The 20,538-nt window shown below is 42.5% G+C and overlaps 1 protein-coding gene across 1 annotated transcript; it reads right to left on the bottom strand.

Annotated features, from left to right (window-relative positions):
• Nucleotides 1-1,407: 1,407 nt before the first annotated feature.
• On the bottom strand, nt 1,408-19,509 carry PLAC8L1 (PLAC8 like 1). The gene is made up of 4 exons (XM_037508219.2): nt 19,297-19,509; nt 15,092-15,228; nt 3,301-3,437; nt 1,408-1,656 (listed from the first exon to the last, which is right to left on the bottom strand). The coding sequence occupies exons 1-4, from the start codon at nt 19,416-19,418 to the stop codon at nt 1,516-1,518; spliced, it is 537 nt and encodes a 178-aa protein (XP_037364116.1). The 5' UTR covers nt 19,419-19,509; the 3' UTR covers nt 1,408-1,515.
• Between the last annotated feature and the right edge of the window lie 1,029 nt (nt 19,510-20,538).

The following is a 20,538-nucleotide window of genomic DNA, read 5'->3' as shown; positions in this document are numbered from 1 at the left end:
CTCTGCAGTGCTGGTTCGATCCCTGGACACCGACGAGGGCCCCACATGGCACACAGACCTCTCCTGCTGCACCTGCTGCTCCCCTCAGCAGTGTACCTCGGTCCTTCTGCCTGTTCTGCTCCCCGCTCTGGCTCTGGTGAATTCTCTCACACTCCCACACTTCTGACTGTACCCAGTGCTTGTATAAATAAATAAATAAATCTTAAAAAAAAAAATTCTTCAAATCCACCAACCATCTATCTATACTGATTTTCTTGTTTCCATTAACTCAATTTTAATCTAAAATGTAATGCTTTATATCCCAACATAAATGAAAAGTCATATAATTTGTTATGAATACAAGGTAACAGGACAATTGTTATAATATCCTGTTTATTGAGACCTTTCCATCTGCTATGCACTGTTCTGAGTGTCTCAACTTGTAGCATCTTCATAGCCCCAAGAGGTCAGTAATATCATTTTACAGATGAAGAGACCAAGGCACAAAGACACTAGCCAAGTTGCCTACAGTACTGCAGTCAGTCAATGCAGGAGGCAGCTCAGGCTTCAGAACCCCGCATCTTAGGACTGCCCTGTGTTGTTGCCCTCACAGATACAAGAATATCCTATTCACATGACAGATGTTGATGTATTAGCTCCCTAGGGCTGCTATAACAAAGTACTGCAAATGGATAGGCTTAGCAAAAGAAACTTATTCTGTCACAGTTCTGAAGGCCAGAAGTCCAAATCAGGATGTCTGCATCCTTTGGAGAAGGCTCCTTCCTGGCCCCCTCCAGCTTCTGGCAGTCCCAGCAGCCCTTGGCTTGTGGCAGCATCACTCCAACCTCTGCTTCCATCTTTACTTGGCCATCCTCCTCCGTATGTCTCTATCTCCCTGTCTTTGCTCCCTTATTAAAAGGAGAAGGGTTAGATTGGATTAGGACCCACCCAAATGATCACAGGACCCTATTTCCAGATAAGGTCATATTCATAGATACCAGGAGTTAGGACTTCAAGGTATCTTTTGGTAGAAAAGAGACATAATTCAACTCATAACAGCTGCCTGCCTAAGGCTGTGATGCTAGGGATGAAGATACGCAGATGTTAGAGAGGGTTGCAAAGTCAGCAGCCACTAAGATTTTCTCCTTTATATTGTCAGGACCGGAGAAGTCAAGACAAGGGAAAGAATGTACTTCTGTGCCTCACTGACATGTGGGCCCACTTCAGGTGCTAACTACAAGTAACCACCTGTCCTACCTCCTCCCCCCAGACACCCTCATGAAAGGATGGCAGTAGGAAGTTAAGGCAGGACCCAACACTCACCTCTAGAAACTGTCTGCCGTATATGGCTGGGCCGGAATAGCAAATCCGGACAACAACCATCTCCATCGTGGGTATAGGTAAGGAAAGAACAGCAAAGCAGTAGAAGGTGATATCATTTATTTTTATAATATTTCAGTGAAAACTCAAGAACAATCTAGTAAGATGGGTTTAAGAGGAGGGTTTTGGGGATTGAGGAAGAATTATCTTGCTCTATTAAATAAAGGTATCATTAGTCGAAGGGGATGAATATATCTCGTAGAGTTGGGAGGTCCTCATCTTGAGTTCCCGGGCCATCTGGCAGATGGAAAGAGGCCAACAGCAGTGCACAGCCAGCCAGTCTTCACATAGGGTGCCCTGAGGGGAGACCGGGGCTCTGTTCTGGTGCAACCACACAGACCCCCTCCCATCACGAGGGCCCTGTACAGTTGATATCTGATGGCGCATCCCATCCATTACTTCCAAGACCCATCAACTCCGTAAGTCACTTCCAATGGACACAACTTCACTGGTTTAACTAAGTGCCACATATCTTGACTGCTAATCAATTCTGGCAACTCAGAGACCCATCTTGAGGGCTTTTGACATGGGCTTCACACTTGAAACCACTGATTTTTCTGTCAATAATTTTCTTAGACTAAATATATATTTGTTTGTTTGTTTTTTGGAGTAGGTAATACAGTATAAAGGATAGAAAGTTAGGGCCTCCCTGGTGGCGCAGTGGTTAAGTGCTGGGCTGCGAGGCTGGCCACCAGCAAGGGTCCGACATGGTGTGGCAGACCTCCCCTGCCACGCCCGCTGCTCCCCTCAGCAGTGTACTTTGTCAATCTGCTGTTCTGCTCCCCGCTCTGTCTCTGGTGAGTCCTCTCACCCTCCCGCGCTTCTGACTGTACCCAACCAGTGCTTGTATAAATAAATAAATAAATAAATCTTTTAAAAAAATAAAAAGGATAGAAAGTTAAAAATATACCCCTCCTTATATAGGTGCCTCCTGTCACCCAGTTGCCAGTCAGGGAACAACCACTGTTGCAGTTACTTATTTATACTTCCAAATAAATTCTAAGTTGACACAAATATGCACAATAAAGTTCTTTATTTTAAATAGTTGTATACTTTTATGCAATGATCTTTTTTCTCTTAAAAATATGTCTTGAAGATCACTCCATGTGAATATAAAGAGATGCTTTTTTTTTTTTTTTAACTTTCCACGTCTTACTATGTATGATCTATCTGTTCTCAATCTCTCATTATAGCTTGGTCTCTGCTGTGCTGGAAATCATCTGACTCTTTAAAGGGCTGTCGGGGGAACCCCAAAGTGAATTCTGCATGTGCCACAGAAGCCATATTTTTAAGTCAGACCATCCCAAAATACATCCTCCAAATTTGGTGTCTGTTGTCATCTTCTCTTGATGAATTGAGAGAAACACATTTGGCCCACTGACCAGTAACCTGCAGTATAGTAGGACCCCTTGGAAATACCCTTCACAGTGTGGCATTTTGGTTAATATCCACCCTAGCAATGAATAAAATTGGGAATTCATTCCTCTCCTTCCCCAAAGTCTCCCTCTAAATGTGGTGTTTTTAAGCATTCTTGCCTATGCCTTTTATTTATTTATTTATTTATTTTTAGGGGTTTTTTTTTTTTTTTAGATTTATTTATTTATTTATACAAGCACTGGGTACAGTCAGAAGCACGGGAGGGTGAGAGAATTCACCAGAGCCAGAGCGGGGAGCAGAGCAGGCAGAGGGACCGAAGTCCACTGCTGAGGGGAGCAGCGGGCGGCAGGAGAGGTCTGCGCGCCATGCGGGACCCTCCTCCGGTGGCCGGGGAGCAGCCGGGGATCGAACCAGCACCACAGAGGCAGCAGGCAGCTTCGCAACCCAGCGCTCAACCTCTGTGCCACCGGGGAGGCCCTTTTTATTTATTTTTAATCACATATTTGGAAAGCATCCAGGTTCCCCTTTAAGTCCAGTTTCACACACACATTCAAACATCCTTACCTGTATTTTATGTCTCTCTCTGGTGCCAATTCTCAGTGCAAAGGTGGACCCAGGTAACAATGGCCAACAGAGACACTCTCCATAATGACTAGCAATGTCACACTCAAGACATATTGGACAAAACAGACCACAGAAACCTGTCAATAACCAGATAAAAGAAAGCCAAGGTTTCCAGGTGTCCTCACAGTCACTTCACATGTCAAAGAGCATTTACACTCTATGCCATCAATTTAATGCTGCATATGTTTCCCTGTGATACCGGACTGAGAATGAAGAACCAATTAAAAATTTAGTGCATACATATTAAAAAAACTAGCAACAACAAATGTTGGCGAGGGTGTGGAGAAAAAGGAACTCTTCTGCACTGTTGGTGGGAGTGCAAACTGGTCCAATCACTGTGGAGAGCTGTGTGGAGATTTCTGGACCTACTAAACATAGAGCTTCCATATGATCCAGCAATTCCACTCCTACGTATTTACCCAAAGGACACAGATACATCAATTCCAAAGAACACCTGCACCCCTATGTTTATAGCAGCACTGTTTACAATAGCTAAGCTTTGGAAACAGCCCAAATGCCCAAAAATAGATGACTGGATCAAGAAGATGTGGTACATATACACCATGGAATATTACTCAGCATTCAAAAAAGATAAACACATGCAATTTGCAGCAACATGGATGGCGCTGGAAGGAATCATGCTCAGCGAAATAAGCCAAAAAGAAAAAGAAAAATACCGGATGGTCTCACTCATAGCAGGAATCTAGAAAACTTAAATAAGGGACCAGGAAAATGAATAACTATAAGAAAGTGAAAATCAAAATCAACAAAAAACTATGAACCAGAGACACTTTTAGGGGGGCGGGGGCGGGAGGGGAGGGATTGGGGTCAGAATGGGGGGGCTGCAATTGTATGGGGAATATAAAAATAAAATTTATTATTTAAAAAATAAATAAATAAAAATTTAGTGCATAAAAGTTGCCGTAAAGGAAACACATCAAAATTGTCTTCCTTTGTTAAAACACTGGCAAAGATCAACCTGCTACAATTCTGTTAGCATTCACCATGTAATTGTTTCTTCCTGTCAAGAGAAAAGCACTATATAATTATTTGTACAGTTCAATCATGACTGTTGCTTCTATTATGTCCATGTATTCAATTTCAATACTTAAAAGTAGACATGGTATATGATACTTTTGAATAGCAGGTATCTTTTTCTACAAATATAAGCAAAACCTCTTTTATGGTACACTGATTCTGCTTGCTATTCTTATCAGAACTTTATTTTTCAGAAGTTACTCTAATTTTTGCTAGTTTTGTGGAGCCACTGGCATCTGCCAGTTTTAATCTTCAAATCATTAGAGGCTTGGTTCCTTGAATGTCAACTGGAAACAGTTCGTCATCTATGCATTCATTCACCTTTAACTACTGATACTGTTCCCATCCACATTCTGCATGAACCATCTAACAGAAAGATACCGTTTTAAATGTGTTTTGGGTCACAGACCCTTTTGATATTATGGTCATAACTATGAACTCACGCCTCAAGGGAAGAGAAAAATCTGTGCACACAGGCAGGCAGAATTATGCACTCAGCCCCACGGTGTCCAAGAATCCATTGAAAACTGGGCCACCGTGATGGCGTAAGGGGTTAAGACGCAACCTATGAAGCTAACCGCACACTCTGCAGCACAAGTTCTATCTCCGGCCAGGGAGCTACTCACATGGCTCAGCAGACCTCTCCTGACTCATCCGCTGCTCCCCTCAGCAGTGTGTTTCAGTCAGTCTGCCTGTTCTGTTCCCCACTTTGTCTCTGGTGAATCCTCTCACCCCCCTCCACCTCTGGCCTGTACCCCCATTCTTGTATGCATAAATAAATAAAATAAATAAATAAAAATAAAAATAACTGCAATACCCAAAAAATTATAAAAAAAAAAAATCCATTGAAAACTATCTGAGGACTCAGGTTAAGAACCCCTGGTGTACAGTGATGGTGTTATGTCATCTAGCATTCTAAAAGACAATGACCCTGGTGAATACAAATCGTTGGGATAGAAATAGCAAAACAAGCCAAAAAATAAGCTAATTGTAACCTTTTAAAAATACCATCAACAGGGCCTCCCCAGTGGCGCAGCGGTTGAGCGCTGGGCTGCGAAGCTGCCCGCAGCCTCTGCAGTGCCGGTTCGATCCCTGGCCACCAGCAAGGGTCCCACATGGCGCGCAGACCTCTCCTGATGCGCCCACTGCTCCCCTCAGCAATGTACTTCGTCAGTCTGCCTGTTCTGTTCCCCACTCTGTCTCTGGTGAATCCTCTCACCCTCCTGCGCTTCTGACTGTACCCAGTGCTTGTATAAATAAATAAATCTTTAAAAAAAAATTTTTTTTTAAATACCATCAATAAATGTTGAGGAATAATTGATATACAAGAAAATGTAAAGATCATAAATGTTCACTTAGATGAGTTTTGACAACACATTTACCCAAATAACCAAACGTTTAGAACGTGGCCCTCATCCCAGAAGCTCTCCAGGCGGATCCCAGCCCTCCCCCGCCATTCCAGAGGCAATCACTCTTCTGACTGCTATTCCCACAGCTGAGTTTTACCTCTTCTCTTGTACTTCAGATAAATAGAATCAAATTTACTTTAATAACTGTCTTCTTTATTTCAACAGCATGTTTCCTGAGATTCATCTATGCTATAATTCTGTAGTGTTCTTCTATTGCTGAGTAGTATTCCAAGATATGAGTATTCCACATACTTGTTTATCCATTTTTCCACTGATTATTCCATTATCAGACTTTTGTCATTAAGTACTATGAATATTCTTATACATGTCTCTGTGGATATGTATTTATTCACTTGGGTTGATTCCTGGTCATGAGGTTTATTTGTTTAACTTTACAAAATAGAAATAATTCTCCGAAGTATTTGAGCCATTTTACACTCCCACCAGCAATGTATGGGGGGTTTTCTTGTTCCACATCCTCACCAGCATTTCTATTGTCAATTCTTTCTATTTTACCCATTCTCGTGGGTGTGAAATGACAGTGCCCCAACACAAAGATTCACACACCCTGTCATGACCACATTAGAACCTCCTGTCAAAGACCTGCCTGTCCCAGCCTACCCCCCTTCTCCCCCTCCCCAGCACTGAGAACTGTTTGTTTCTTCAGTGACAAAGAAACTAAAAGCTAGGGATACTGTTATTTTATAGAACTGCCAAGGGGCCTTCCAGGATGCTGGGCATCATCAATTTAGCTTGGGGTGAGGTAGCGCACAAGCACAAACAGCATGACAAGGGCATGGGGAGCAGACAAGGAGCAGTGTGTCTTCAAGAACAGCATCGACATCATCAACGCAGAAGTCTTAAGATAGTCACATCACATCATGTAGGCATCCCTTGTCTCAAAGCAAACTCTGAATTCAGTCTTGTTTCACTCCACATTAAAAAAAAAATATCTTTAGGGCCTCCCCGGTGGCGAGTGGTTGAGCACTGGGCTGCAAAGCTGCCTGCAGCCTCTGCAGCACCGGTTCAATCCCCAGCTGTTGGTGAGGGTCCCACATAGCGTGCAGACCTCTCCTGCTGCCTGCTGCTCTCCTTAGCAGTGTACTTCAGTCTGTCTGTTCTACTCCCTGCTCTGGCTCTGGTGAATTCTCTCACCCTCCCGCACTTCTGACTGTACCCACTGCTTGTATAAATAAATAAATAAATCTTAAAAAAAAAATTTTAAAAATTTATCTTTAGTCCCCACAAAACCAGCAGTCCTGCACTGACAATGGGCATCAACAGCTTCGAGGACAGCAAATGGCCCAGGAAACTTCCAGCATGTTTGCAGGGGTCATACTGTATGTAACCCTGAATTAGGAGACTCTGAAATCATGGCACATAAAAAATCAATCAAATCTCATTTTGTGTATGGATTCTGAAATAGTGTAAATCCCTGCAAATAAAAAAGTACTCACAAGAAAGAAAAAGATCAAAGATCAAAGGAAAAAAGAAATAAAAAGAAAAATTAATCACAAATTGCATCATTATAAAGCTGCCAAGCTAGGTGAACAATAAATTGTGTTTACACAATTGCCTGAGCTGCACCACTTTGATAAGCAAATAGAAATGCCCATCAGCCGCAGTAACAATATCATATTGTGCACTGAATGAAGAATGTTGTGTTGTGCATTGGAACTACTGAACTTTATTGTTATGCCTTTTCCTTTTTTTAAAGATTTATTTATTTATGCATACAAGAGCTGGCGTGCAGGCCAGAGGTGTTGAGGGGGAGGGTGGCGGTGAGAGGATTCACCAGAGACAGAGTGGGGAACAGAGCCTTCAGATCTCCAGGTGTCCTGCTCTGCACCAGGAGGGAGGACAAGAGTGCGCACTATTGCTCATGCAGCAAGAAGGACTACAAAAGGAAATGGAACCCTTCGTGGAAGAGTCTCGAGGTGAAATTTTTGCAACATGTATCACAGGCCAAGGGTAAGTATCCAGTGTACATAAAGAACTACCACAAATCAATATATATAAGATTAGACAAAAGAAGAAAACAGCCATAGGATAGAGCAGGTAATCACTGAAGAGGAAATACAGCGGCTAATAACATGAAAAGAAGCTCTGTGTCATAGTGACCAGGGGAATGTATATTGAGTCAATCAGAAATCATTTCTTACCACCTTTCTCTATGTCGTTAAATATCAAACGTGTGGCGTCATAGAGAACTGGGTACTCCACTCACTAATGGAAGCAGAAATGGGCACAGTCACGCGGAAGGCAACGTGGCTGAAACCTCAGGGCCCAGTGATTCCAGTTATCAGTATATACCCTAGAATAACTAGCATAAGGACACGCACTGTGACACAATTTGTAACTTGAAATTTAAAACATCTTAAATGTGCATTAGTAGACAAAAGTGTAAATAAAACAGGGTAGAAATCATGCTATAGACTACTTAAGAACGAAGCAAAAAGATCGACTATGTACCAAGAAAATAAAATCTCTAAGATACATTTTGTTTTTGTTTTTTTTTTTAAAGAGTAGAGGCATTTATTTATTTATTTATTTAAAGATTTGTTTAGTTATTTATTTATTTATACAAACACTGGGTACAGTCAGAAGTGCGGGAGGGTGAGAGAATTCACCAGAGTCAGAGAGGAGAGCAGAGCAGGCAGACCGACGAAGTACACTGCTGATGGGAGCAGCGGGCGGCAGGAGAGGTCTGCACGCCATGCGGGACACTCGCCCGGCAGCTGGAATCAAACCAGCGCTGCAGAGGCTGTGGGCAGCTTCTCAACCAAGCACTTAACCACTGCGCCACCGGGGAGGCCATCTAAGACACATTTTGGATTAAAAATTAAATTGCATAATGATATGTACAGCCTAATATCATTTATGCTGTGTGCAAAGAGTTGCAAAGCAATGGTATATGTTACTAATGAATACATATATAGAGAAAAAGATCTGGAAAAAAATCCTCCAAATTAACCTACTGAGAAAGAGGGAACTCTATTCTCTCTTTTAAAATCTTATTTTTAATAAAGTTAACATATTCATGTGTTATGAAGTTGTTTATATATAATATATATGCATGTGTGTAAACACACACACACACTCTCATATATATATATATGTACGAGAACAGGCCCAAAGAGATTAGAGTCATAAATTCATCCCCTTCCTCTCACACCCGGAGGCTGGGTGGTTATGTAAGCATTATTCATCCTTCTAACTCCCAGGAATCAGATAAAAAGAAAAAGCCTACACTAAACCAAAGTATAGAGCCCCAGGGAGCAGAAGTAGGAAAGGTGGGTGGAAATTGCAGGAAAGTACAATGTAGATCAATTATTGCAAAAGGCAGAACCATCTAACAAGAAGAGATGCTCAAACAAAAGGAAGGGGGGCCTCCCTAGTGGCAAAGAGTTAAGTCTCAGCGCTATCAAGCTATCGTCATAGCTTGAACTCAGCCACCGTGGTGTGAGTTTGATCCCCAGCCAGGGAGGTGAACCCACATGGCACAGCAGACCTCTCCTGTCTCACCTGCTGCTCCCCTCAGCAGTGTATTTCAGTAGATCCACCTGTTCTGTCTCTGGTGAATCCTTTCACCTCCAGTACCTCTGGTCTAGCCCCCAGTTCCTGTAGGTATAAATAAATAAATCTTTAAAAAAAAAAAAAGGAAGGGGGAGCACTCATGCCTATGGGTGAGCATGGAAATTAGTAGAACTTCCAAGTGAAGAGCCATTTGGCAAGATTTGGCAAGAGCCATCTACCAAGATTTTCAATGGTATTTAATCAACAGATCTATCCTCAGCAATTATCCAACAGAAACTCACACACATGGGCAATGACATCTGCACAAGGTTATTCACACAGCATGGTTTAAAGTGCAAAAAGGGGCCTCCCTGGTGGCTTAGGGGTTAAGTCTCAGCTCTATCAGGCTAAGGTCTGATTTCGATTCCCAGCCAGGGAGCTGACCCACTTGGCGCAGCAGACCTCGCCTGTCTTGCCCGCTGCTCCCTTCAACAGTGTATTTCAGTAAATTCGCCTGCTCAGCTCCCCACTCTGTCTCTGGTGACTCCTCTCACACCCCACAAGCTCCGCATCTCTGCCCTACACCCCAGTTCTTCTATGAAAAAATAAATAAATAAAATCTTTTAAATAAACAGCAAAAAGTCTGGGAACCACATGAAGGTCATCCACTAATGGGGATCTTGGGGTAAATTATAGTATATTCATACAACGGAATTTATGTAGAAACTTAAAATATTAGCTACAGATGTGTTGATGTGGTCTGATCACCCAAACATACTGTAAAACAAAGTTACTGCACAGTATGTTTACAATACTATTTGTGTAATCACAAAAACACACAGAGAGCAAACACTCTAGAAGGAAACCAAAATATCAATAACGGTTACCTTTAAGGTTTACTATTATAGGACACTTTTTGGCATTTTCCTTTTTACAATTATCTAATAGTGTCACAATGAAAAAACATTTCATTCAGAACATGGACAGTTTGTTCAATAAATGGCACTGGGAAAACTGGACCACCACATGCACTACCTCACACCATGCACAAAAATCAACTCAAAATGGATAAAAGATCTGGACATAAGACCTGAAACTATAAAATATATAGAAGAAAATATAGGTAAAACACTACAAGACATACAACGCAATAACATTTTTAAAGACTCATCACCCAAAGCAAAGAAAGTCAAGGAAAAGATAAACACCTGGGATTACATCAAACTGAAAAGATTCTGTACAGCAAAAGAGACATTAACCAAAACAAAGAGACACCCCACTGATTGGGGAAAAATCTTTGCACCCCAGTCAACTGATAAGGGACTGATCACAAAGATATACAAAGAACTCACATGACTCAACAAAAACAAAGTAAACAATCTAGCCAAGAAATGGGCAGAAGAACTTAAAAGACATTTCTCCAAAGAGGAAATGCAAATGGCCAACAGGCATATGAAAAAATGTTCAACGTCCCTTATCATCAGGGAAATGCACATTAAAACCACATTGAGATACTACCTTACACCAGTAAGAACGGCACATATCAAAAAAAACAAGCAACAACAAATGTTGGTGAGGATGAAAAAGGAACTCTCACACACTGCTGGTGGGAGTGCAAACTGGTCCAACCTCTATGGAAAGCTGTCTGGAGGTTCCTCAGTCTACTAAAAATGGAGCTACCATATGACCCAGCAATTCCACTCCTAGGGATCTACCCAAAGGACACAAAAACACTGATTCAAAAGAACACCTGCACCCCTATGTTTATTGCAGCACTCTTTACAATAGGCAAAACCTGGAAACAACCCAAATGCCCAAAAACAGATGACTGCATCAAGAAGATGTGGCATATAGAAACAATGGACTATTATTCAGCTATCAAAAAAAGATAAACTCATGCCATTCGCAGCAACGTGGATGGAACTAGAAGGAATTATGTTCAGTGAAATGTCAGAAGGAAAAAGAAAATTATCGCATGGTTTCACTTAATAGCAGGAATATATAGGGGAATCAAATAAGACATCAGTGTAAAAACACAACAAAGCAAAAACAGACAATTATAAATCAGAGACACCCTGCAGGGGAGGAGGAGGGAGAGGGATCAGAGGGAGGGAGGGAGGAGCACAGGGACTGAGGTGATGGTGCACGGGTGCATTGGGGAAGGAAACTCTATGGGGACTACACCTGAGGGGGTGGGGGGAAGTAAATGTTGTTTTAAAATGAACAATGATGTAAAAAATTTTTAAAAATTAATATATATTTTTAAAAAGTGTTAATGGTGTAGAGAAGTGGTGGAGCAAGCGGTTAAGAAAAAAAAGTTTCATTCAAAATTTTTTTCTGGGTTTATAAATAATTATCCATCTTCATTGACATAATTAACCAACATCACTATAGTTTTTTTTATATCTTTATAAGCACATAGACTGTGTCTGGACTTAAGAGTGATTACCTCTGAGATTGTGGAGAAGGAGAACAAGGATGGAGTACTTGATTTTCAAATACGAAATGGGTAGGTACTTTTGAATTTTACATCTTGTGCACAGTAACCTATTCAGAAAAATCTGTAAGCCCCGAGCTGGCTCCAAAGCAGAGCGCCCTCCACCCTGGAAGTGTCCAGAGCACCAGCATGAGGCCCTCGCCAGGCATGCTGCAGACGGGTTCAGGCAGCAGGTGAGGGACCAGATCACTTGGCCCTAATATCCCTTCAGACTCTGAGCTTCTATCCTTGTTTCAATGAAGTGCAAGAAAAGAAACAGGACTGCAAGTTAAAATGCATTCATTTGTGTGTCCTTCAGGAAATATTTTTAAGCACCTCCTATGAGCCAGGTACTCTGCTGGGCACGAGCGGGGAACAAGACAACTGTGGTCCCTGCATTCAGGGACCCAATGAGGGCTGGCTGAGTATGCGGCAGAGGGACTTGGAGGTACATTATTCCAATCTCTGCCTTGGTCTTCACGTGGCCTCAACTCTGCATGTTTGTATACAATTTTCCCCTTCTTACAAAGACACCAGCCAGTAGATTAGGACTTACCTAGTCCAAGAGAACCTCTTTTTAACTTGACTATATTGCAAAGACCCTCTTTCCAAATGAGGTCTAAGTTAAATGAATTTTGAAGGGGTACTATTTAACCCAGCAGCCAAATTGCTGACTGACCAACTATGTTCCAAACTGATATTAAAAGTAAGCTCTGAGGGGGCCTCCCTGGTGGCACAAGGGGTTAAGTCACAGCACTATGAAGCTATCAGCAGCCTCAGCAGCATGAGATCGATCTCCAGCCAGGGAGCTATCCACATGGCACAGCAGACCTCTCCTGTCTCGCCCACTGCTCCCCTCAGCAGTGTATTTTAGTCAGTCTGCCTGTTCTGTTTCCCACTCTGTCTCTGGTGAATCCTCTCAACACCCACCCCGCATCTCTGGCCTACACCCCAGCTCTTGTATGCATAAATAAATCTTTAAAAAAAAAAAAAAAAGCTCTGTGCACTCTTTGCTTTAATCCTGACAACAATCCTTGAGCTGGGTCTTTATCATTATTTTAGAGATGGAAAAATGAAGACACAGAAAATTTATTTAAGAGCCAGAGTTAAGATTCCAGGCAAGGTCACTACATGATACAAACAGTTCCCCTACCCACCATTAAATACCAGGCTTTCCTACTTGGAAATGCACTGATGACCCCTCCAGCCCCAACTACAACCTAAAAGCAAAACGGGTCTAGATCTCCACATCCCCACAAGGCTATGCTGCCTTCTCTGTACTTCAGCACCAGGTGACACAAAGGCTGAGGCTCTGGAAGAGATACGGAAGAATCCTGAGACTGAGGGAGCAGTTGCCCTAGTTGTCTGGTCAGAAGTCCACATGGGAGGCAGAGGCAGGAGGAAAGCAGCTGAGCACTGGGTCAGGTGGGCAAAGGACAGGGGTGGAGGGCAGGATTTGGTGCAAGGCAGTGTCTTTCCTATGAAACCCAGACAAACAGTGAAGGCTCCATTCCAGATGGCCACAGCACTAAAAAATGTTAAGAGCTTTTTTGCTTCAGCAAGACTCTCAGTTGAATAAGGCCTTGGATCATCTAAAGCCCACAAGCTCTTCAAGTGATCCAGTCTATAAGGTTTTAGGACAATGCTTCAAAAAAGGGTCTGTAGATTTTGAACTTGACACTGACCTCCTCTCCCCCCACCATCAAAGGGACCGACCTCTCCAGAAGAGATTCTGTAACAGAGGTTTCCACCTAGGCCAAGGGTATTTGGCCCTGGAAGAAGATACTGACACATAGCACCACAAACGGTTCAAAATATGGTGAAGTAAAAATAGAATTGATGACTTTGAACTTCAAAGCTGTGGAAAGTCTTGTGACTAGAGAACAGTGCTTGGGACCACTTTAGAGTTGAACCAGTGTTTCAAGATTTCAGCAATGAAGGGGCTTCTTTTTGTGATTGTTCTTAATGTTTCTTTTTTTTTTAAGATTTATTTATTTATTTATTTAGACAAGCACTGGGTACAGTCAGAAGCACGTGAGGGTGAGAGAATTCACCAGAGTCAGAGCGGAGAGCAGAGCAGGCCGACTGACAAAGTACACTGCTGAGGGGAGCAGCGGGCGGCAGGAGAGGTCTGCGTGCCATCTGGGACCCTCATCCGGTGGCCGGGGATAGAACCAGCGCTGTAGAGGCTGCATGGCTTCGCAACTCAGCACTCAACCGCTGCACCACTGGGGAGGCCCTGTTCTTAATGTTTCTAAGAGTACTATGCATTCCTCATAGAAATACCAGAAAGAGATCAGCAAAAAAAAAAGCTTACTCATTAGACCATCTTCTTAAGACATTTGCTGTAAACATTCGTATTTGTAACCTTCCAGATATTTGTCTAAGCATTTTCTCCCAAATGGTGTGACATGTATAGTTTAACAATCTTCACCTGTATCTTAAAAAAATTAAAAAAATGTATCCAAGCTCCTTGCCGGTTGGAGGGGTTAAAGTCTCAGTGCTATCAAGCTATCGCCAGCCACTGCGGCATAAATTTGATTCCCCAGGCCAGGGAGCTACCCACATGGCATGGCAGACCTTTCCTGCCTCGCCCACTGCTCCCCTCAGCAGTGTATTTCAGTCAATCCACCTGTTCTGCTCCCCACTCTTTCTCTGGCAAATCCTGTCACCCCCGGCACCTCTGGCCTACACCCCAGTTCTTGTATGTTTTAATAAATAAAATCTTTTTTTAAAATGTATCCAAAACATCTTTTCATCCCATTAAATGTTATTCTACAACGCATTATTTCATGACTATACTACTCTTGCTCTGGATGCCCTGCTGAGCATACAGGTTGTTCCAGGGAGTCACTTTAATAACCAGGGATGTGAAATGCAATGTCGCTGCTAAATCTTTGCTCGTGATTTATTTCCCTAGACTAAATGTTTGAAAAAGTAATTACTGGGCCAAAAACTGTATCATATTTGAGGGTTTTTTAATGTGTATTGTTAAGTCATCCACCAGAAAGACTGTACCAATTTATGCACAGTGAATGGGGGAACCCATTTCATTTCAGTGGATTTTGTCATCTTAAAAATCTTTTAAGTCACCTATTATTCTATAAGAAGCATCCATACCCCTGAAATGCAAGCTTTTTCCTGGCAAGGAGTATATTTGAGTCACTAAATTAGTCCAGTTATCCTGAAGCCATTTAATTTCTGTCCTTGTAGCTGATATAGCTTTTCCACCCACTGATGTCTTGGGGATGAAAGCAATAAAGGAGAACATAAATCAAGAGGAACAACATACAAATCCTCCTATCTCTGCAGACACTGAAGAGGCCGGTGCTCCAGTTTCCACCAGTCTGCACAATGGTTGTGATTGTGGTCCGGCCACTGCTTCCCCGGACAGGCTGTTTCACCACAGCCTGGGCTGATGCGTGGGTCCTGAAGAATCAAGGATGGTGATTAACTTGAAAAGAAAGAAGATGGTTCAGAAAGATAACTGCTAAACCAAGGCCGAGTGATAAAGAAGAGACAGCAGCAGTGCCTCTTCTGTCCTAGCACAAGTGCCTTTCTTCTCCTGCGTCATATCTACTCCTCTGACTTTTTGCTCTCTCTATGAATGTCATTTTTTAAAAACTTATTTTATTTATACATACAAGAACTGGGATGTAGTCAGAGGTGCAGGGGATAAGAGGATTCACCAGAGGCAGAGTGGGGAACAGAACAGCAGATCTATTGAAATACACTGCTGAGGGGAGCAGCGAGCGTGACAGGAGAGGTCTGCTGCACCATGTGTGTCAGCTCCTGGCTGGTGATAGAAATCAGGCCACAGTGGCTGGTGACAGCTTGATAATGCTGACTTAAACCCTGCGCCACCAGGGAGGTCCCTGAATGGACTTATTACTCCAAATCCTGCCACTCAACTCTGACAAGAATGGTGGTTACCAGAGGGGGGAAGGAGGTAAAGGGAGACAACTGGTTGGGGGAGGTTGGGGAATGGACATTGGGTGGTGGGAGAGGTGTAATACATACAGCTGATGAGGTAAAAAAGATTATATCTGAAACCTACACTGGTAAACTAATGTCACTTCAATAAAAAGAAAAATCCAAGCAACCACACCTCAAAAAAGAAAAATCCCTGGCTCATCAGACCTCTCCTGACTCGCCCACTGCTCCCCTCAGCAGTGTATTTCGGTCAATCTGCCTCTTCTCTTCCCTACTCTGTCTCCGGTGAGTCCTCACCCCCCACACCTCTGGCCTGTACCCCAGCTCTTGTATGCATACATAAATAAATCTTTAAAAAAAAGAAAAAAGAAAAATCCTATCCTTATACTCAATATTCACTCTACTTCCTCAGTATAGCTCTGTGTTTCTAATAGCTAAGTTCTGAAATTTGGAACCAAGAGACTCAATTCAAATCCTAGCATGCCCCTTCCTGGAAGCTTGACCTTGGCTAAGACACTGGGGCTCTCTGCTTTCGGTTTTTTCAATATAAGTTGAAAAAACTACCTCTCGCAGCTATTTTGTCGACTGAAGGATGTATGATGAGTTTACTGTGTCTGAGTATGTGCAAATAGATCCTAAGTGGCTACACCCTAAATTTTTCAACCTTTGCTGAAGACACCAATAAGGAACTGAACTGACCAGGCACAATGAAATCTGGACTAGATACTGACCTTGGACATGAAGTACTATTAAGTGAATAACCCAGAATATGGTGAGATCCGGGTTCAAAGATTATTGTCCTTGAAAGAGAAAAGGCCATGTAAGCTCATGGCAAGAAGGCTACACGTCAGGGAGAGTTCTTACCAGAACCCAACCTTGTTGGCACCTGATCTTGGATTTCCGCCTCAAGACTGTGAGAAAATAAATTTGTTCCTCAAACCACCCCATCTATGGTATTTTGCCACGGAAGCCTGAGCAGATTAACAGGCTTCTGAAGACTTCAAGCTGGTTCTGCAGAAACCACCTTTATACATATCTTATTCCTCTACTTCCATGTGAGCTCCCTGGGGGTAGAAGGCATGTGCTGCTTCTCCCCATATCCCCAGAATCTAGCACACAACCCTGTGAAACACAGTGGGGTGCATGATATTTGAAATGGATCAAAATGAATCCACATGTCTCTTCTATTATATTTGAGTCCTCTTCCAATCCAGCTATCAACTAAGTAACCCCAATCTGCACTTCACTCTCTAGTGAAGGCACTACTTTCTGGTATGAACTGATGAAATAAAAGCAAAGTGGCCTGAAAGCTTCCAGCATCCCTCCACAAACTCAACACATTTAGCTCTTTGTACTGTATCTTTTCCAAATGAGAAAAATAAGATGATAGCTTTTCCTTGGTGGGGGGAAAAAGTTTATGTGCTCACCTAATTTGGAACTCAATAACTGTATTACTAACTTTCTTTCCTAATATCCTGAATCTTTGGTGAATTTTATGTTTCAGTTTTTGAAGTGATATGCATTGGTTGTAGTATTTCAATTCAAGATCATAACTGTGTGTCCCAATTAAAATAACAAATATAGGGCCTCGTTGGTGGTGCAGGAGTTAAGTCTCAGTGCTATTTAGCTTCACCAGCCATTACAGCATGAGTTCGATCCCTAGCCAGGGAGCTGACCCACATAGCGCAGCAGACCTGGCCTGTCTCACCTGCTGCTCCCCTCAGCAGTGCATTTCAGTTCATCTGCGTGTTCTGCTCCCCACTCTGTCTCTGATGAATCCTCTCACCCCCTGCACCTCTGGCCTACACCCAGGTTCCTATATGCATAAATAAATCTTTTTAAAAGAATTAATTAGTTAAATAAAATAACAAACATAGTAACCTATCACTGAGCACCTTCTACAGTTCCTTTAAAAACTAAGCAATTATTCAAAGGCTGCTTCAGATAGCAGACTAAAGTAGATATTATAGCTTCCTATACAGCCTCTGTATATTATTCCCACAAAATCTTATACTACCATTAAGAATAGGAATTTTGTTCAATCAGAGCAGCTGTCCCTTTGCCATCAAAATCTCCACTTAGTGGATAGAGATTTTTCAATTCAGACTCACTAAAGTTCAACTGTGGCTCAGCTACATTCTAGTTATTTAATATTGGGAAACACAACTTGTCACATCGCTCAGCTATGGTCTCCTCTTCCAATCTAAATAACCTAATTCTGCAGATGCTGTGAGGATTGAACAGCATCACCTTCTTGGCACATCGTAAGCATGCATTCGCTGGAACTATAGTTATTATTATAACTTAAGAATCTCGCATATCTCCAGGGTATTCTGTATACTTTTCTGAGAAACAAGTAACAGAGAAAGTGAAACAGAGCAAACCCAGGGGAACTTGGGTTGACCCAGTTGGTGGGGCCTAACCCGCACACTTAGAACTGCAGGACAGACTCAAAAGCAGACAGATGACGAGAAACAACAATAGGATTTATTTACACAGGGAGCAAGAAAAGGGAAAGAAAATGAATTTATAAACTGGTAACTAGATACCATCTGTCCTACCCCAGATAGTGTCCTCTAAGCAGAGGCCAAGGTCCAAGCTATAGCCCCACATGGCAAGCCAGCAGTTTCTCCACAGACACCCCTCTTCACCAGAGGTTTGACTGCCAAAGACCGACCTCCACCCTTTTTTTCCATCAGACCCTGCTCAGGGAGTGGAATGTGGAAATCTCTACCCGCTAGCATCAAATTGGCAATGAGCACCACGTACTGGCTCAAAGATTGCTCCTCGTGACTCCCCTTATAGTAGATCTGGGGCATTTTCTCAGTTGTCATACATACTACCCAGTTACCTTAAAATTCAGTCAGGATTACCAGTCATTCCAGTTCACCCAGGACTAAGGGTTTTTCTGGATGAAACATACAGTGCTAAAATCTGAACAAGCAGACCAATAGGAAAGGTCACCCCAAAAAGCAGAAGAGGGAGGCTTCAACTGAAGAGGCATGAGGCTGACTCCAGTCATTCTAGTTACCTGCTCCAAGGGAGGAGCAGTATTAAGAGAGATACACATTCATCTACCCCTTTTAAACCTCACTCCATCCTTCTCAGAGCAAGTACATCCATCACTGCACGTCCCCACATGCCTGGTATTTCGACCTAGGGGTCTCATGTTATTCACTTCCTTAATGAAACTTACACTACATTCTGACTTCCACTCAGGCCTCCTTGATTATATCTAGCTCTTAACTGAAGCCAAAACCCTTGAGTTTTGATTTCAAAAGGGTGAAAATTACTGGCAGCCACTAGAAATAATGTTTCACTTGGTCAGGATTCAACATTATAAGAATAGACACCCTTTCATCCATGCCAGCCTTTCTCTCTTCACTAGCCAAACAAGGCCCCAAGCAACTAATCAGTGGCCCCCTTTTCAAGTAGACATGAAAAATGTTACCAACTACTTTCTTCCCAAGCCCACTTTTCTTTTCCTGGCTCCTTATACAGATGGATTTGATATCCCAACCAAAGACTAACATTGGTATGGGGAGAAATCACCCTACTCCCTACCTCAAGTTGGAAATAAAATGTTCATCTTCAGATGGCATGAGTGAAAGCAGCAGAGGGGAGTGCATGTTGCGTGAGGAAACATCCTCAGGAAATTCAGAGAAGTGATTTCCAAAGCAATTCATAGCAGAGGTATTTTCTTGTCACTTGGCCTAGCCTCCCTTTGACAATAAACTGATTCTAAACTTAGATTCAATCCAAAGTGAAACATCTCCTCTAAAGAATGTTGCCTTGATATTCTGGAACCCGAGGTCATAAGCAGTGTTAACTGATAAGGCACCATATTTCTTTATAGACAGATACACACAGACATATCTGTCTTACTAATCTGGAGAGAAACTGCTAAGATTTAGTATAAATCAAAAACGGCAACTTGTCTTTGAGGAGGAAATCCTTTGCTTGGAGAGAGAACTCTATTAAACCCTGATCTAGCTGTCAACTGACCAGATCCTTAAGGGAACTCAAAAGGCTTGGATTTCTGCCACGCCATGTAGCTGAGAAGCAGTAGGGGTTGCCATTCCCAGGACAGATGCTCCAATTCAGCAAGATGAGAAGAGTCCCAGAACTAACGTGAAAGAAAGGACAGAAGGCAGTTCAGATCTCGTACTTGGATCCATGTCACTTAAGATGGCATTTGAAAGTTGAAGTCCCAACCCTCTGAGGCTTTCTAGAACCTCTAAAATTCCTGACACTTCCATGGACTTCACTGAGGGAGGTGGTGCTGCTGCTTTCCTACGTAGCCCAATGGGGATCTAGAGAACAAAGCAAGGGCTTGGCTTGTGATTGCGCCCCTACCTCTGAATCTTCAGGGTCTTAGAAGCCTCTTAACTATGCCTCTAGGACCACACCTTATGTAAGTGTGGATCCAGAAAACTGGGGGGGAAATGTCCTTAGAGGGGAAAAATTAGAATAAAAATTGCACATTGAAAGGAGTCTGTAATCACATTTCATTGTTAATTAGAAAAACAACAGGAAGAAACTACCAATTTTGCCACATATTCTTCTCATCAGACCCACAGAAAATGACTGTTTAGAGTTTCGAACTTCAAAGAACTTACTAAAGCACAGTTGATAGCAAAAGCCTTCCAAATCAAGAATTTTCAGATATAGCTTCATAATTGCCTTCACTCACTGGGTTCGCTCACTATGTTTCTTCTGCTTACTGTTTGTAGTGCCAGGAAGGGCACACAGCAGGTTTTCTATGATCGCAGCAGACAGGGTAAAGGAGAGTCCTGGAGCCCTCGG

Source organism: Talpa occidentalis, unplaced genomic scaffold (genome assembly GCF_014898055.3).
Source record: "Talpa occidentalis isolate TD23 unplaced genomic scaffold, MPIMG_talOcc4v2.1 talOcc4.13, whole genome shotgun sequence".
Lineage (NCBI taxonomy): Eukaryota > Metazoa > Chordata > Mammalia > Eulipotyphla > Talpidae > Talpa > Talpa occidentalis.
This window is presented reverse-complemented; position numbering and strand designations above follow the sequence as displayed.